Source organism: Conger conger, chromosome 8 (genome assembly GCF_963514075.1).
Source record: "Conger conger chromosome 8, fConCon1.1, whole genome shotgun sequence".
In the NCBI taxonomy this organism is placed as follows: domain Eukaryota; kingdom Metazoa; phylum Chordata; class Actinopteri; order Anguilliformes; family Congridae; genus Conger; species Conger conger.
In genome coordinates this window covers 17011894-17026630 of record NC_083767.1, presented here as the reverse complement: position 1 = coordinate 17026630, position 14737 = coordinate 17011894, and the positions used below count along the sequence as shown (strand labels likewise).

The following is a 14737-nucleotide window of genomic DNA, read 5'->3' as shown; positions in this document are numbered from 1 at the left end:
TTTATTTTTTATTATTATTTCAACCATACAAACAACATAGAAACTTTTTTACTTTGCTTTTTTGTTTTACTCAGTGAATGCCTCACTGAAGTTCTCAGACTTGACAGGCACAGCCACAATCATAGAAGGCTGCTGTAACTGAACAAATAAGTGACAAATAATGTTTTAGACCAGTAGTTCGCGTACCCCTGTGTATGCTGGTTTTTGTTCCAATTGTTTCAAAGAGCAGTTAATCTTTCTTAATCACGTACTTTTCCATTTTAACATGTATTATTTACCTTAAACCACATTATGTTAGAAATAGCTTTGCAATGGCCTGAATAATTCAATCACCATGTTTGTATTGTGCTTATTGCACCATCTTGTAAACAATTGCATAAGAAGCAGTAAAAAATAAAAGACTAATGGGAACTAATTAAGGTTGTTGAACGTGTTTCATTACTCTTTTTTTTGCCATTACATGTATCAACACAATTCAGGTTTGCCCAGTTGCCTTTAAATTCTTCATTATCTTCCAAATGGTTAGGTTTGGAGGCCAGGTGTCAACACTTTCACTGAATAGGAGCCTGCTGATTTACTTCAGTCTTTAATTTGATCAGTTAAAAATAATTTACCCTTTTTTATGCAATTTTTGTAAAATCTATGCATTGGTTGCAATATAGCACGTGATAATCACTATATAAGCATGGGTATTATTTATGGTATGCATACCTATCTGACAAAATACGGTTTAAGAGGGTAAGTAGTCCCTCTAAACATGAAAAAATTAACAGCTTGTTAAAAGTTGGATTGCAATTGTGGTTGGAAGGAAAACCAGCATACACAGGGGTACTCCAGGCCCGAGTTTGGGTAACCACTGTTTTAGATAAAATGGGAAGAAATTGTGTCATTTCATCGGTTTAGTCTGCAGGAGAATAGAAGTAGGGAAAAAAGCACTTTCTCGGTGCCTCACAGGAGTGCTATTGAAAGAGTTACTTTTGCACAAATGACTGAACATGACGCGACACGATTTTCAGTTCCACCCATCCGGCTAACCCTTCACGCTCTTTTGGCTGTGACGTCACACGAGAGCTGACTCCACTCCCATCTTGGCTGGCCAGAAGTTCACGCCGGGTGAAGCACGCTGGTGCAGGGAGACAAATTCAGTTTCAATCAAAATCACAAAGCGGAACTAACACTTGACCCCGCACTTCATTTCGGCAACTGGCGGACATTGCTTTCGGGGTGTGAAATGGCTTCCGAGTGGGTTCATCATTTTCTTTTTAAGCCCCTGTCTCCCTGCCAAAGTGTCAAAGAACACCACCGCATATTAAACAGGCTTGTGCACACTGCATGGGTTCAGTGCATAATACTCCAACCCGACGCTGTAGCTTTCCTTTCTGTAATATAGGGACTTTCTCAAATGTTTAATGAGACCAATTAAAATTGGTTACATAACCTATTTGGGGTGAGATAAGGTGAAGGCCATTGTCAGCTCACAGCCTTATTAGCCACACATCCTGTGCAGAGAAGAAAATATTGGTTGGCTGAATGTCAGAGCTGTTTTTTCATCCCACAAGCTGTTGCTTAATAAGACATAAAGGTCAGAGTGTGGTTCACAGAAATGTGGGGCTGGAATGAAAATGTCAGACATTTGGACGAAGCAGTTTAAAACCATAGGGAATTTGAGATTAGAGATCACAGTTTGAGGTTGCTAGTTGTAATTTGAAACCAGAGAAAATGATTGTAGATTGTTATAAATATATTAAACAACATGGGTTGTTCATTCTAGGTGGCAATTTAAGATGGAAAATTGTCACATTTTCCATATTAACAGAATCCTTCTCCATGTAGTGAGAGCAATTTTCAGCATCTGGTATAATTGTTTGGTTATTACCATGTGGATGATTAATTTTGTTTTCTCCTGTTTAGTGCAAACACTCCAAAGAAGGTTTCCCCCTGACTCATCAATCCAGTGAGTCATCTACACGATTTAATAATCTCAAATGAATTTCCCTCTGCCACCAACCCAATTAAGAATGTTTGTACTGTATAAGTGAATGTTCCTCTTCAATATTCAGGTTATAACTACTTTACCCTGAAACTATTTTCCTACATATATTATTCATAATTAATAACCACTGCTCATATAATTACAGCTCATATCTGTAGTTTAAAATTATCTCATGTCTGGTGCTGGCTTTGGTGTGCATTCCACATTGTATATATATATTCCTTTGTTGCATCTACAAGTAGCCAAATCATCTTCTAGATTTCTCTATTTCCCTAGGGGACACCCCAGTGATGCCAATGCCCTGTGCAAGGACATTGGCATCAGAGTGTTGATGGACAACAGGCTGTCCGTCTCTGAGAACATTGCGGCGGTGGCCCAGTCATGCAGATTCTTCCTGTAGAACATCTGGAGAATCTGCTCCTTTCTTACCCCAGACCCAGCTCCTGGTCCAAGCGATGGCACTGTCCCGTCTGGACTACTGCAACTCTCTCTTGGCTGGCCTTCCAGCATCAGCTTTCAGACCTCTCCAACTGGTTTCCAGGCAGTTAAGGGGTCAGCCCCTGCTTACTTGCAAAAGATCATCAGCACCTACACACCTGCCAGACCTCTCCATTCAGCCACCGCAGGACACCTGGTCACAATCACTGTCTGCTCTGGTAGAGGCTCCCCACAAAGGTCAGAACAGCAGAGACTCTGACCACCTTCAAGCACAGACTGAAGATTCACTTCTTCAAATTACACCTCTTCCCTCAATAGTATGTCTCATTATTATGAATTATTTTCGCTAGGATGGTTTCATTCCCACTTTTGTTTTGCTAAGCTGCTTATTGTTGTTCTTACATAAGTGTATATTATTATTATTATTTATGTTTATAGATATAATCCTTTGTCGTCAGACTAATCTGCAAGACCCAAGTCCTTATCTTTGTTGTATTCTTAGCACTTGAAACTGTACTTCCCTCTAGGGTTTTTCACCTTTGTCCCTGGTGATGGGTATGCACTTTGTTGTATCTCGCTCTGGATTACAGTGTCTGCCAAATGCCTATCATGTAATGTAATGTAAATGGGTTCTGCCAAACGTGAGATCGCCTAAACACAAAGATTAAAGCACAAGCAGAGAGACCAAATTAATGTCCCTATACCCTCAGTTCTCAGGTCTTGTATAAACTTAGAAAATTGAGGAAGTGCACCAGCAGATATAAGTGCCTCTTCAAAATATTTCCCAACTCTCTTCACTTATTCATCAGAGGCACTGTCAAGAGTTCAGGGGTCAGAAAGTAAAAGTCCTGCTGTGTTTCAATTATTTCTGTCATGTCTCGTGTTTCTGTATTTCACCCCATTCTATGTTTTCACTGTGTTAAATGTCATGTTTTCCTATCACATTCCGTGCCTCTGTCATAGTTCATTTCCCTGTTTCTCCTTTTCTATGTATTCTCTGTGTCAATGTTCCATTTCATGTTTTCCCTTTCTCCCGATTACCTGTCCTCGCCCCCCGCACCTGATATGTGTTTCCTATGTGTGTGTGTGTGTGTGTGTGTGTGTGTGTGTGCGCACATGCGACTGCCTAGCACAGAATGTGGCATCAGAATAACCTGCCCAATTGCAAATGCCTTTGGCCTGGCTTTTACTCACAGATATGCTTTGATTTTCTAATTAGTCATGTGGTCTAAGACTTGTTGTGACCTTTACCAAATTAGAAAATCAGTTTTTGCATTCCACTGCAGTACATTGTTGTTATTATAGGCCATTGACTGATGAAGGGGACCAGAGTTCCAACTTTTCCATTCTGTCATATGAGTCATTGATTTTCTTCTTAAAATAAAGGCTTCTGAGTTCTACATAAACACATTGCATGAGAGCAAGCAGTGCTTCTATAAAAGTGGCAGAGATTCCCACAGCGTAATCTCAGCAGCTCTACCAGCTCCCAGTGTCTTCTGAGGCATGTTATGGAAATATGAAAGAGGTTACATGAATAGACACTGTGCCTCACTGTCAGTGCCTCAGAAATACCACAACTATAGCTGTTCCTATGCTTACATTAAGGAGCTGAAGAGATCCGTGATAGATTCTCCTTCATGTTTTTACAGATTGAATCTGAAGGTTAACTTTCACAAATGCGTTTGACTTTAAATTGTGAGAACAAGCATCCTTAATAAAAATTTAAAAAAGATATATATTTATTTTGTTTGTTTGTTTGTTTGTTTAAAGAATGATATTGTCCATAACAATAACTGAAAAGGTGAGGTTACTATTATTAAATTAATGAGTACAGCTGTGAATTCATTATTTATTTTAAGGGCTCTCTATGAGAAAAAAAAAGCTCTGCTACAGTCTGAATTAGTTTAAAGTGTGAGGTCTCCAGGACCAGGATGAATCCAATTATTTCCTGCGGTTTTTCAAGACGGCAAAGCGATTTAAGCCATGGCAGCATGGCGAAAATCCCGCCATGCCTCAAGCACTGTGTTCGCTGGCCTTATTTCCCATTCACTTTTATTGCACACTAACTCCGGATTTCAGTGTAGTTGCCACAGCAACACAGTCCCCGCGATCCATTTCTTAATATTTTATTTTTTGTTGGAATTGGTCTCCAAATATATTTAGCTCAGTCTCTCCGAAGGCCAATATCGATGTTTGAACAAACATGTTTGCGCATTTTTTTTTTTTTTTTAAAGATATGTTTTAGGCCTTTTTCAGCTTTATTGGACAGTATAGCATAGAGAGACAGGAAGAATGGGAGCGAGAGAGAGGGAATGACATGCGACAAATGTCAGACGGTCAGATTCGAACCATCCACGTCGCAGCTCGTAATGAGCAAGCGGTCAGTGCTCTACAGGCTGCGCCACCGAGACACCCCTATGTTTGGGCATTTTAACAAAGATTTCAACATACATGTAATTATCCCCTAAGGCTTTTGTTCTTCTATAGACTATACACTTCATTTTACAGTGTTTGATCCTTGTCGTGCCAGTAACTGCCATATTGGCCAATATTTTTCCTGCTTATTGTTCTCAGCAACCTTTCCCATTTGTCTTGTGCAGGGGTGCACAACAAGGGCCAATCCGTTTCTGGATTTTGTGACAACTTCTGGTCTAGTTGATTCAATCGTATTTTATCTGACATGTGTATGAGTACTGGCTACAGCTGCAGGCTGCAAGTGTATCCTAATCATTTTACTGTGGTCAAATTAAAAATAAGGCAATTGGTTGGAACAAAAACCAGTAGGCAGACTAGCCCTCGAGGACCTGCACCCCTGGTTGAGTAACAAGCACCTACCTGCAAAGTCCAGTGTACATAAAGATGGAAAAATCCATCTTTAGTAGATGTATACTCCTCTTATCTTTTAGACGTTGTATTCCATAGAATAGTATTTATGATTTATCATTTGGCGATCATTTGGTAATCAGCATAGCACAAAACTAATTTAACAATTAGAGAGCAAAGAAAGCAGTGAGAGAGCATGTTGTAAAACATTGTCAAAGCAGATGAGATGCATTCATAGGGGAATGTCGTTCTCTTGAATGCAATGCCATATGAGTAGCTTGGTAGTGTGCTGCAGAGCACCATTCAAAATACATCAGTTATAATCAAGGTTTGTGGAGACAGGCATGAATACTAATCAGCACCAGTGCATTGGTGGAGTTTATGAGCTCTTTGTAAGAGAATATTTTGTGTTGTGTAACATGGTAATTAACTTATTTGGTGAGATTCGGAGTCAGCAAGGCACAAAGTTTTGCATGAACTTTGTTCGTGATTCTGGGATTGCATACATGATGAATTTCAATCATCTTGTCCATTGCCTGCTGTTGGTTAAATGTGTGTTTGATGACAAAGAAGTAAATGGTGCTCTGATTGAGTTTGGGTTCACCAAGCAGGTTCATCAATGGTTCATTGACAGGTTTTTCTATATTCTCTAAAGCCTCTTCAGAAAAGCACCTTATTGGAGGTATGCCTACATGTGAAAGGGCTTCAGAATATGTTGAAATAGATTTCAGAATGTATTTGATTAGTTTTGGCATGTTAAAGCTAAATATCATACAGTTATTACATGTTTATTGGGAATTGATTCTCTACCACCAGTCTTCTATACTTTCCATTGCAACATTATCTATATTGAGATTTTTTGTGATTTATTTGCCGTTAGTCAAATGTTTCTATAATATTCTAGTATGCATTTTTCCCTTTTTCTTTCCAGGGGCATGGCTACAGGTGGGCTACAGGTGGGGGAGATTGTTTGCCCACCCTGAAGAGGCCTGCAAGACCTGTCTCCCATAAATATGTTATCTGCACCACAGGCAGAAGTGAAGCTTAGAAATGTGCATTACCCTGCCACTCATTGACAGACATTCCCAAGTGAAGTAATTGAAAACTGCCACACAGAATCTAACTGCCCACCCTGCATACCCAAATGCCCACCACAGGATGCTATCCTGGTAACTCCACTGTTTCTTACACAAGACAGATCAATAATCTGGTGAGAACTCTAGAAAGAGAAAGGAAAGAGGCTGTTCAGAAGCCAATCACTTCAATGAGTCATAAGCAATGAAAGAAAGGCCTGATTGTAATTCACATATAGCAGTACAGCAGACACCTTGCTGAGCTTTAGGCAGCATCTGTTTCAAGGTGATTTTATTTTAGATAGCACTTTTTATATAGTAATATAGTGTTCACTAGATCAAGATTTCTCTAGGATGATCTGGATTATGTCTCTGTTATCTGCTATGGCTCTATCCAGAATGTTCAATGTGGATTTCTGGAGCTTCACCTTGAGGTGGTACAGTGGAGTCTGCATCGTAGGATAATAACATATCATTTTCACTGTTATTATGTCACACTTTTGGGCACTGAGACTCGGAGTCTGTGGAGAATTTCTAAACCATGTCATCCTGGTTATAAATAGGAATTACCAGTCAAATCATTGTAAAGAGGAAATCTTTGGCAAATCTCTCTGACATCCAAACCTTTTTAACTGCTTCCAAAGGGATAACCCTTGTCATTTGTATACACAGTTCACCTTACAGGAAGTGTTTGTACATTAGTAATGGATATGAAGGGAAACCGGGGAAAAACACTTTTACGCTTTTGTTTAGGCTAATTTAAAAATATTTTTACATTTTAGCTATATATATATATATATATATATATATATATATATATATATATATATATATATATATATCTTGCCCTTTCACTGATTGGGCGGGTCGAGTATGTTGTGTCACATGTGATTGGCTCATACAACTGCTTGGTAGCCTACACTTGCCTTCTAAGTTACTATTAATATTTTATTCGGACGCGGGCAGAGATGTGGACATTTTAAATACCAGAGTGGGAGGCAGGACAGGTGCTTTATGCGATGATGTTACCCCTGCGTTTTCCGAATTTATTGGGAACATATAAACGTGGGGATGCACATTGTCAAGCAAGAGACAAGAGTTTCCGTCTGGGGGTGTAGACGTTTGTATTTTAAAAGGTGTTAACCCACATCGGTCGCTAAGGATGTTTTGTGCAAAACTGAAAGAACTAAAAATCACTGGAGAGTGCCCATTCTCTATGGGGACAGAAAATACGGAACCCGGTAATTCTAAGGATTGCACACTAAAGGGGGATTTGCCAGTTTCCAAAGAGGTCTATGGAACTGTGCCTGGGATCCTACCTCTGCGAAAGACAAGTAAAACCAAAGTAAATCTGCATACGTTAGGAGACAGCATCCGCAAATTAGTCTGTCCTGAGGTAAATATATTTTACGGGCATTAGGACTAATCAGGTACAGGTCGGTTTGCAATAGCTTACTCCAACCGTTGTTATAGCGTTGAGATCTGATCTAAATTGAGAGCAGCTTCCTTCAGCATCTGTTAGAATGGTTTGACTGGCTGGTCCTTTACAAAAACGGTGATGTGCAACACTGGCTGTTATAAGCGATTTAGTTTAACCGAAATACCCTTATACTACACACTTTGGTTTGTTTTCGCCAGTGTTTGATATAACCCGATTGCTAATTTTGTGTTATTTATACATTTTTATGCAATGCACAGTTTCAGAGGCTGCATAATGCTTTCCTGAGAATGGTGAAAAAACACAATCTAGACATGATATGGTAAGAATGAAATTGCTATATATTGTGTAATGTTACAATTGAAACACTTCACTACAACGCTTAAAATCGAGCTGTTTCTACTTGGCTTTGTAACATGTTATTGCATTCTCCAATATTCTTAAGAACCCAACGACCAAAATCTAAAATTCTAACGTCATCAATAGGTGCATAATCTAGAGCTGATGAAATTTGGTCGGTATGCTGGGATAGGTGTGATTGATGTTACCATTTCTGTAACCAAGAAAATTATTCGAGTCCAAAACTGAGGAAGAACTGTATGCTATTCTTACTGTTTTCTTTACATAAATTTAATGATGGGCTGGTTTTATATTATATAAACTATATTTAGGCTGTTATAAATGCCAGCCTCGAAGCACAAACGTGGTTTATAGTTTAAAAACGAAATCATGATTTGTATAGTCCTACCTTTTTAAAGTATGTGGGAAATTACCACGTAAAAAAAAGATGAAGTGCCAGATAAAATGGACATGCTTTCTGTTTGTATCCTGCTTAGTGAAGCGTGACTTCATGTCTCTGTTTGCAGTTCTTCTGCACTTTATGCTGAAGTTTACCAGTACGTCTTAAAGACCTGCGGAGATGCAGATATTTTCACAGAGAACATGAAGAATTACTCTTTGAAATCAGGTAATGTAATATAAATAATAAAATAATCACTACCGTTTCACAGAACCGCATACTTTATGTGAAATTGGTGCGTTTAAAAAAAGTTTTTAGTCATTTTAAAAAGTCATTACTTTCTGTGTTTACGTATTTCAGGTATACCGATGGACACTTTGAGAGTCTGCCTTGGGGTTGAGGTTTTCGCAACATGTTATGAAGAGGACGGGCACATTTTGGAGGTGGTCGGTGGCGCGCTCCACGACTTTCTGAACAGTTTCAACGTCCTTTTGAAGCAAAGCACGGTGCAGGCTTCCAGTGACGCGGATTGTGGAAAAGAGGCGTCGGTGCTCTGTCTGGACAAAGACCCGGGGCTTCTGACAGTGTACTATTTCAGTCCTCACAAAACAACCGAACTCTTCTTCCCGGGTGTCATCAAAGCTGCTGCCAGTGTGTTGTATCAGACTGAGGTGGAGGTGGTAATGGAACAGGTAGCCTGCGGAGAGAGTGCTTCAGAGGAGCACAGTCAGCCTCACCTGCTCTACTCCGTGATGGTGAAGCACACCAAGCTCCTCAGCCCCAGTCCTCTGAAGACACACTCCTCTGTGGACATACCAAAGGCTCTGTTCTGCCAGACGTTCCCCTTCCACATCCTGCTGGACTACGACATGAGCCTGCTGCAGATCGGAGACGGTCTGAAGCGAAGGCTGGGTCGTAAAGACGTCCAGAGGAGGCCTTTTTTCCATGAGCACTTTGTGATTGTGGCCCCTGTGGTCAACAGCACCTTCCAGGGCATTTTGACGATGCTGAACACTCAGTTTTTTCTAAGTATTAAAGATGGAGCCACCCCTGCAGACTGCACAACAAAGGTAATGAGTTTTTATGTATTCTACCCGGCAAAATATTCAGTTCTTAATAAAAGAGTGCAGTCTGAAAGATCCATACTCAACAAGTTTTGATAAAATGTCACCACAGGTATGGCCTACTGGCTAATTATAGAGGCGTTACCTGGAGTCAGATCCTATGGTTTTATTGTGGATATAATGAAAAACTGTGTTGAGTGCAGAAGTGTTGAGGATTTTCCAGAGAGATAGTTATTCCATGAGTGTCCAAGTAGCACCTGAAACTGAATTCCACCCAAGAAGCCCATAATTTGTAACATAATAATGCATGAGTTTCAAGGATAGCCAATCAACTCAGTCCTCTGCTCTCATAGTTAACTTGTTGTGCATACTTACACTACAATTAAAACTAATGTCTCCCGTATACTGTAAAATGATCCAAATCCAAATCTGGAAATGAAACATTAAACAGATAAATGAACAGAAAGTTCAACAGAAAATCAAAAACAATTGTAATGAAGTACTTCCCAAACATGTATTTCTTTTCCCTTATAACTTTTCCACTCAAGCTGATGGAACTCAAGGGACAAATGATTTACTTGATAGAGTCCAACCATATCCTGTTTCTGGGCTCCCCATGTGTGGACAAACTGGATGAGCTTACCGGACGGGGCCTGTACCTCTCTGACATACCTATCCACAACGCCCTACGAGACGTGGTCCTGGTGGGCGAGCAGGCCAAGGCCCAGGACGGGCTGAAGAAGAGGCTGGGAAAGGCCAAGGCCGCCCTGGAGCAGGCCCACCAGGCCCTGGAGGAGGAGAAGAGGAAGACTGTGGACCTGCTCTTCACCATATTCCCTGGAGAGGTGGCACGGCAGCTGTGGCAGGGGCAGCACGTCCGGGCGAAGAAGTTCGACAGCGTGACCGTGCTCTTCTCGGACATCGTGGGCTTCACGGCTGTCTGTTCCCGGTGCACCCCCATGCAGGTGGTCACCATGCTGAACGAGCTCTACACGAGGTTCGACCACCAGTGTGGAGAGCTGGACATATACAAGGTGCTGTGTGCTAGACTTTCCTGTTCTAGTTTTAACTCTCAAGACCACGAGAGAGGGAGGTTTCTCAAACCAAGTCACTTGTGATATTTGATAGCTCCACTGTCTTTGGGGTTCATGAAACCACTCATCACTCACTTAGACAAACGTGGAGACAAACTGTTTATTATTAAGGCATTATATGACATATAATTTTGCCATTAAATAACTTTTTTAAACTTTCATTTTAATGAGGTATTGAATATTTAAATTTTAAATGTCTGGTTCAGTTGTGCAAAAACTGCTATATGAATAGAAAGTCCGCTTAATTATGGAGGCCAAATTATTTCCCTGATTTCTTTTATAGAAACAACTTGTCAGTTTCATTTTAAATTGGAGGGATGTTTCCAATTTCCAGTAATTATGTGGAATCCAAACTCAACACTGGGTGAGGGAAATTGCTTTTGGTTCATCAAGACACAAATAGCAAAAGAAATACAGTTCAGTTGTCGTTTTCTGGTGCAATCCAATTTATTATCTGTGCCAGTCCATAACAAGCACAGACCAAGACAGGAAGATTTCTAACACACAATCATTACTCGAAAATAGGAGCATGGTTTGACAGGAGTTTACATTTTACTGCTTATATGTTGGAAAACATTTTGTCCTCTTAACTTGTCCTTGGTTCTTTGCCTTTTACTGTGCATATGGTTTCTATTACACATTTCATTTTACCCTTTGAAATCTTTTTTATTTTTCCTCTGGCTTCTCCTCAGTTTGATATTTGTTTTCGTCTGAAATGCCAGGTCTACACTCTAACTCTCTGTTGAATTTCAGGTGGAGACCATAGGAGATGCGTACTGTGTAGCCGGTGGCTTGCACAAAGCGAGCTGTACGCATGCTTCCCAGATAGCACTTATGGCCCTGAAGATGATGGAACTGTCAAATGAGGTCATGACACCAGCTGGTGAGGCCATTAAGGTGCGTACTTCCACATGGAACTGTCAGTGAATGCATATGGTTTTCAAGTACAGTGTGCCGCGTACTGAAACATTTTGTTCAGAAAAAAAGCGTCCACAATGGTTGATCATAACGCAAAGTGGCGCGTCCACATAGAGGGCATGTTTTGAAATTCCATTTTGTTATGTTTACAGAGCAGATAGTGAAGTTCTTCTTCTGTTTTGATGTTGTTATATGTAGGTAGGTGAGTTGGTGTGGCTGCAGTATGTATAGTCAGATTTTCTGCCTTTTCTCAGCCAGTGTGCATCTGATGAACTGCTCATTCCAGTAGCCACAAGGGAGTATTTCTCCAAGGAGTTCAACACACTAAGTGGTTTTTGACTGAGGTGTTGCTCCAGTGTGCTTAGTGTGTGAACCACTGTGTTATCTACCTGGATACCAATCATTCCTGGCCCCCAATATTTATTTTTCTCCCCCAAAGACAACTGCGTGTGGTCAAAATAAAAATTGCATTGCAGTAAGGCAAAAAGTAAGGCACAGTAGTGAACAAAATCAAAACCTCATTCAATTAACAACCTGAGGTGCATTGTGTATAATAATAATAATAATAATAATAATAATAATAATAATAATAATAATAATAATAATAATAATAGTCATTATTATTATTAGGGGCGGCATGGATGGTGCAGTGGGTAGCACTGCTGCCTCACAGCAAGGAGGTCCTGGGTTCGAATCCCCGTCGGCCGGGGCCTCTCTGTGCGGAGTTTGCATGTTCTCCCCGTGTCTGCGTGGGTTTCCTCCGGGTACTCCTGTTTCCTCCCACAGTCCAAAGACATGCAGGTTAGGCTGATTGGAGAGTCTAAATTGCCCGTAGGTATGAGTGTGTGAGTGAATGGTGTGTGTGCCTTGTGATGGACTGGCGACCTGTCCAGGGTGTATTCCTGCCTTTCGCCCAATGTATGCTGGGATAGGCTCCAGCCCCCCTGCGACCCTGATCGGGATAAGCGGGTTCAGATAATGGATGGATGGATGGATGGATGGATTATTATTATTAGGGGCGGCATGGATGGTGCAGTGGGTAGCACTGCTGCCTCACAGCAAGGAGGTCCTGGGTTCGAATCCCCGTCGGCCGGGGCCTCTCTGTGCGGAGTTTGCATGTTCTCCCCGTGTCTGCGTGGGTTTCCTCCGGGTACTCCTGTTTCCTCCCACAGTCCAAAGACATGCAGGTTAGGCTGATTGGAGAGTCTAAATTGCCCGTAGGTATGAGTGTGTGAGTGAATGGTGTGTGTGCCTTGTGATGGACTGGCGACCTGTCCAGGGTGTATTCCTGCCTTTCGTCCAATGTATGCTGGGATAGGCTCCAGCCCCCTGCGACCCTGTTCAGGATAAGCGGATGGATGATGGATGGATGGATGGATGGATGGATTATTAGGTTTTGGGGAAATGAATATGTGCACAGCTGGCCTGCGGACCCCCTAAAGACCCTCAGGGTTGAAGCAGTGGGTTTTTTACAGAATAAAGAATATAATATGATTTTCATCAAATTCATCATTAAAATTACCTAGATGAATGTGAATTTTTTCTATTGCATTATACATTATTATCTTCTAAATCAATACAAAAGAGTCTCTGCTCTTCTGTTTACACACTCATATCAGTCAGTTACCTGCATAAAAGTTTCACCCTCAGGTGATGTAAGTTTGGTGTGGAATTCTGCTCTAAATTAAACACATTTGTTTCAGATGCGAATTGGACTCCATTCCGGATCAGTTCTTGCTGGTGTCGTCGGTGTAAAAATGCCTCGGTACTGTCTTTTTGGCAACAACGTTACGTTGGCGAACAAGTTTGAATCCTGTAGCCTACCCGGGAGAATCAACATTAGCCCAACAACACACAGGTACAGTTGAAGTTAAAAGAATGCAGGGGACAGGAACTGTAGCGTGAGAACTGAGGAGTGTAAACAATCTCCTGCTCTCTAGTTTCAGTCCAGTTGTACATTTGCACAAACATTTGGTGTAATATTACATTACAGTCATTTAGCAGACGCTCTTATCCAATGCGACATACAAGAAAGTGCAAATCAAACCCAGGGACAAGTGCGTTGAGGACCCTAGAGGAAAGTACAGTTCCGAGTCCTAAAGTGATCACATAGATACAACTCAAACCCTTGAACAGTATCAACTTACCAACTAGTACATCACGGTTGGCAGCTAGAATGCTCCAAATTAAAAATAACTATACATAAGTGCTATTATAAGCTATGGCATACACATAGCTAATCATAGTGATGAGGTAGAGAGGGAAAGGTGCAGGGTAATATAATTTTGAGATTAATTTTCAGAAGTTGAAAACCTTTGTTTGTTTATGCCAAACCATGCTGTGGTATAGATGGCTAACCTTTTTTAATTGTCTTTTCAGACTTTTAAAGGACTGCCCTGACTTTATCTGCATACCCAGAACCAGACAGGATCTTCCACCTAACTTCCCTTCTGATGTTCCTGGCATTTGCTACTTCTTGGAGGCGTCTCATCAGACCAGCCGGAAAGACAGTTGAACATAGACACAACCAACTGAAACTGAATATTGTTGGCCCAACATAATATATCATCATTGTGATTCAATCATGTGTCAATCAAGTGTCAATCATGCCTAGATATTTGATCAATTGTAAAATAAAGAAGTGTAGTACAGCCTATTTTTATGCTTTCATTATTCATTATGGTGGAATCAGTTGATTTCATGTAGTTTTTATATGCAAAATATGTGGAAATGAAACACTTCAGTATTATTGCTACATCAGTGAGTTATCATTCAAATAAATATTCACAGTTATTATTTTTGCCTTATGACATCTAGAATAAATCAAGAATGTGGTTGTCTCTCGATATTTTGTCAAAGCTGAGCCCACACTCAATGATCATATACTGCACCTTTATGAATGCACATCCCAAAGTTTGATTAACATACTTTTCCCCTCTGAACATACTATTGTAATTGGACAATTTTGATGAGAAAAAATGAAATGTGAAGTTACTCACTTACACTGTGCATCTGTAACAGCCCTATACATTTGCCCACCTGGCAAATTATTGATGTCAAGATGAAGCCAAATTGCAACCAAATCGAATGGGTTGGACAGGTTACAGTTAGGTGATATATCAATATGAGTCACAGAACTGTAAGAGCTGATATTCAG

General features: G+C 40.6%; 1 protein-coding gene across 2 annotated transcripts; it reads left to right on the top strand.

Annotated features, from left to right (window-relative positions):
* Positions 1-7294: 7294 nt before the first annotated feature.
* On the top strand, positions 7295-14231 carry LOC133135510 (guanylate cyclase soluble subunit alpha-1-like). Of its 2 annotated transcripts, XM_061252558.1 has the most exons (8): positions 7295-7723; positions 8026-8087; positions 8632-8732; positions 8865-9574; positions 10117-10602; positions 11416-11559; positions 13284-13438; positions 13960-14231. In XM_061252558.1, exons 1-8 carry the CDS (start codon positions 7490-7492, stop codon positions 14093-14095), a joined length of 2028 nt encoding a protein of 675 aa, XP_061108542.1. In that variant the 5' UTR covers positions 7295-7489; the 3' UTR covers positions 14096-14231. The 2 variants fall into 2 exon arrangements, with proteins under 2 accessions (XP_061108542.1, XP_061108544.1); XM_061252560.1 differs by lacking the exon at positions 8026-8087 and having other exon boundaries at positions 7603-7723.
* Positions 14232-14737: the final 506 nt, after the last annotated feature.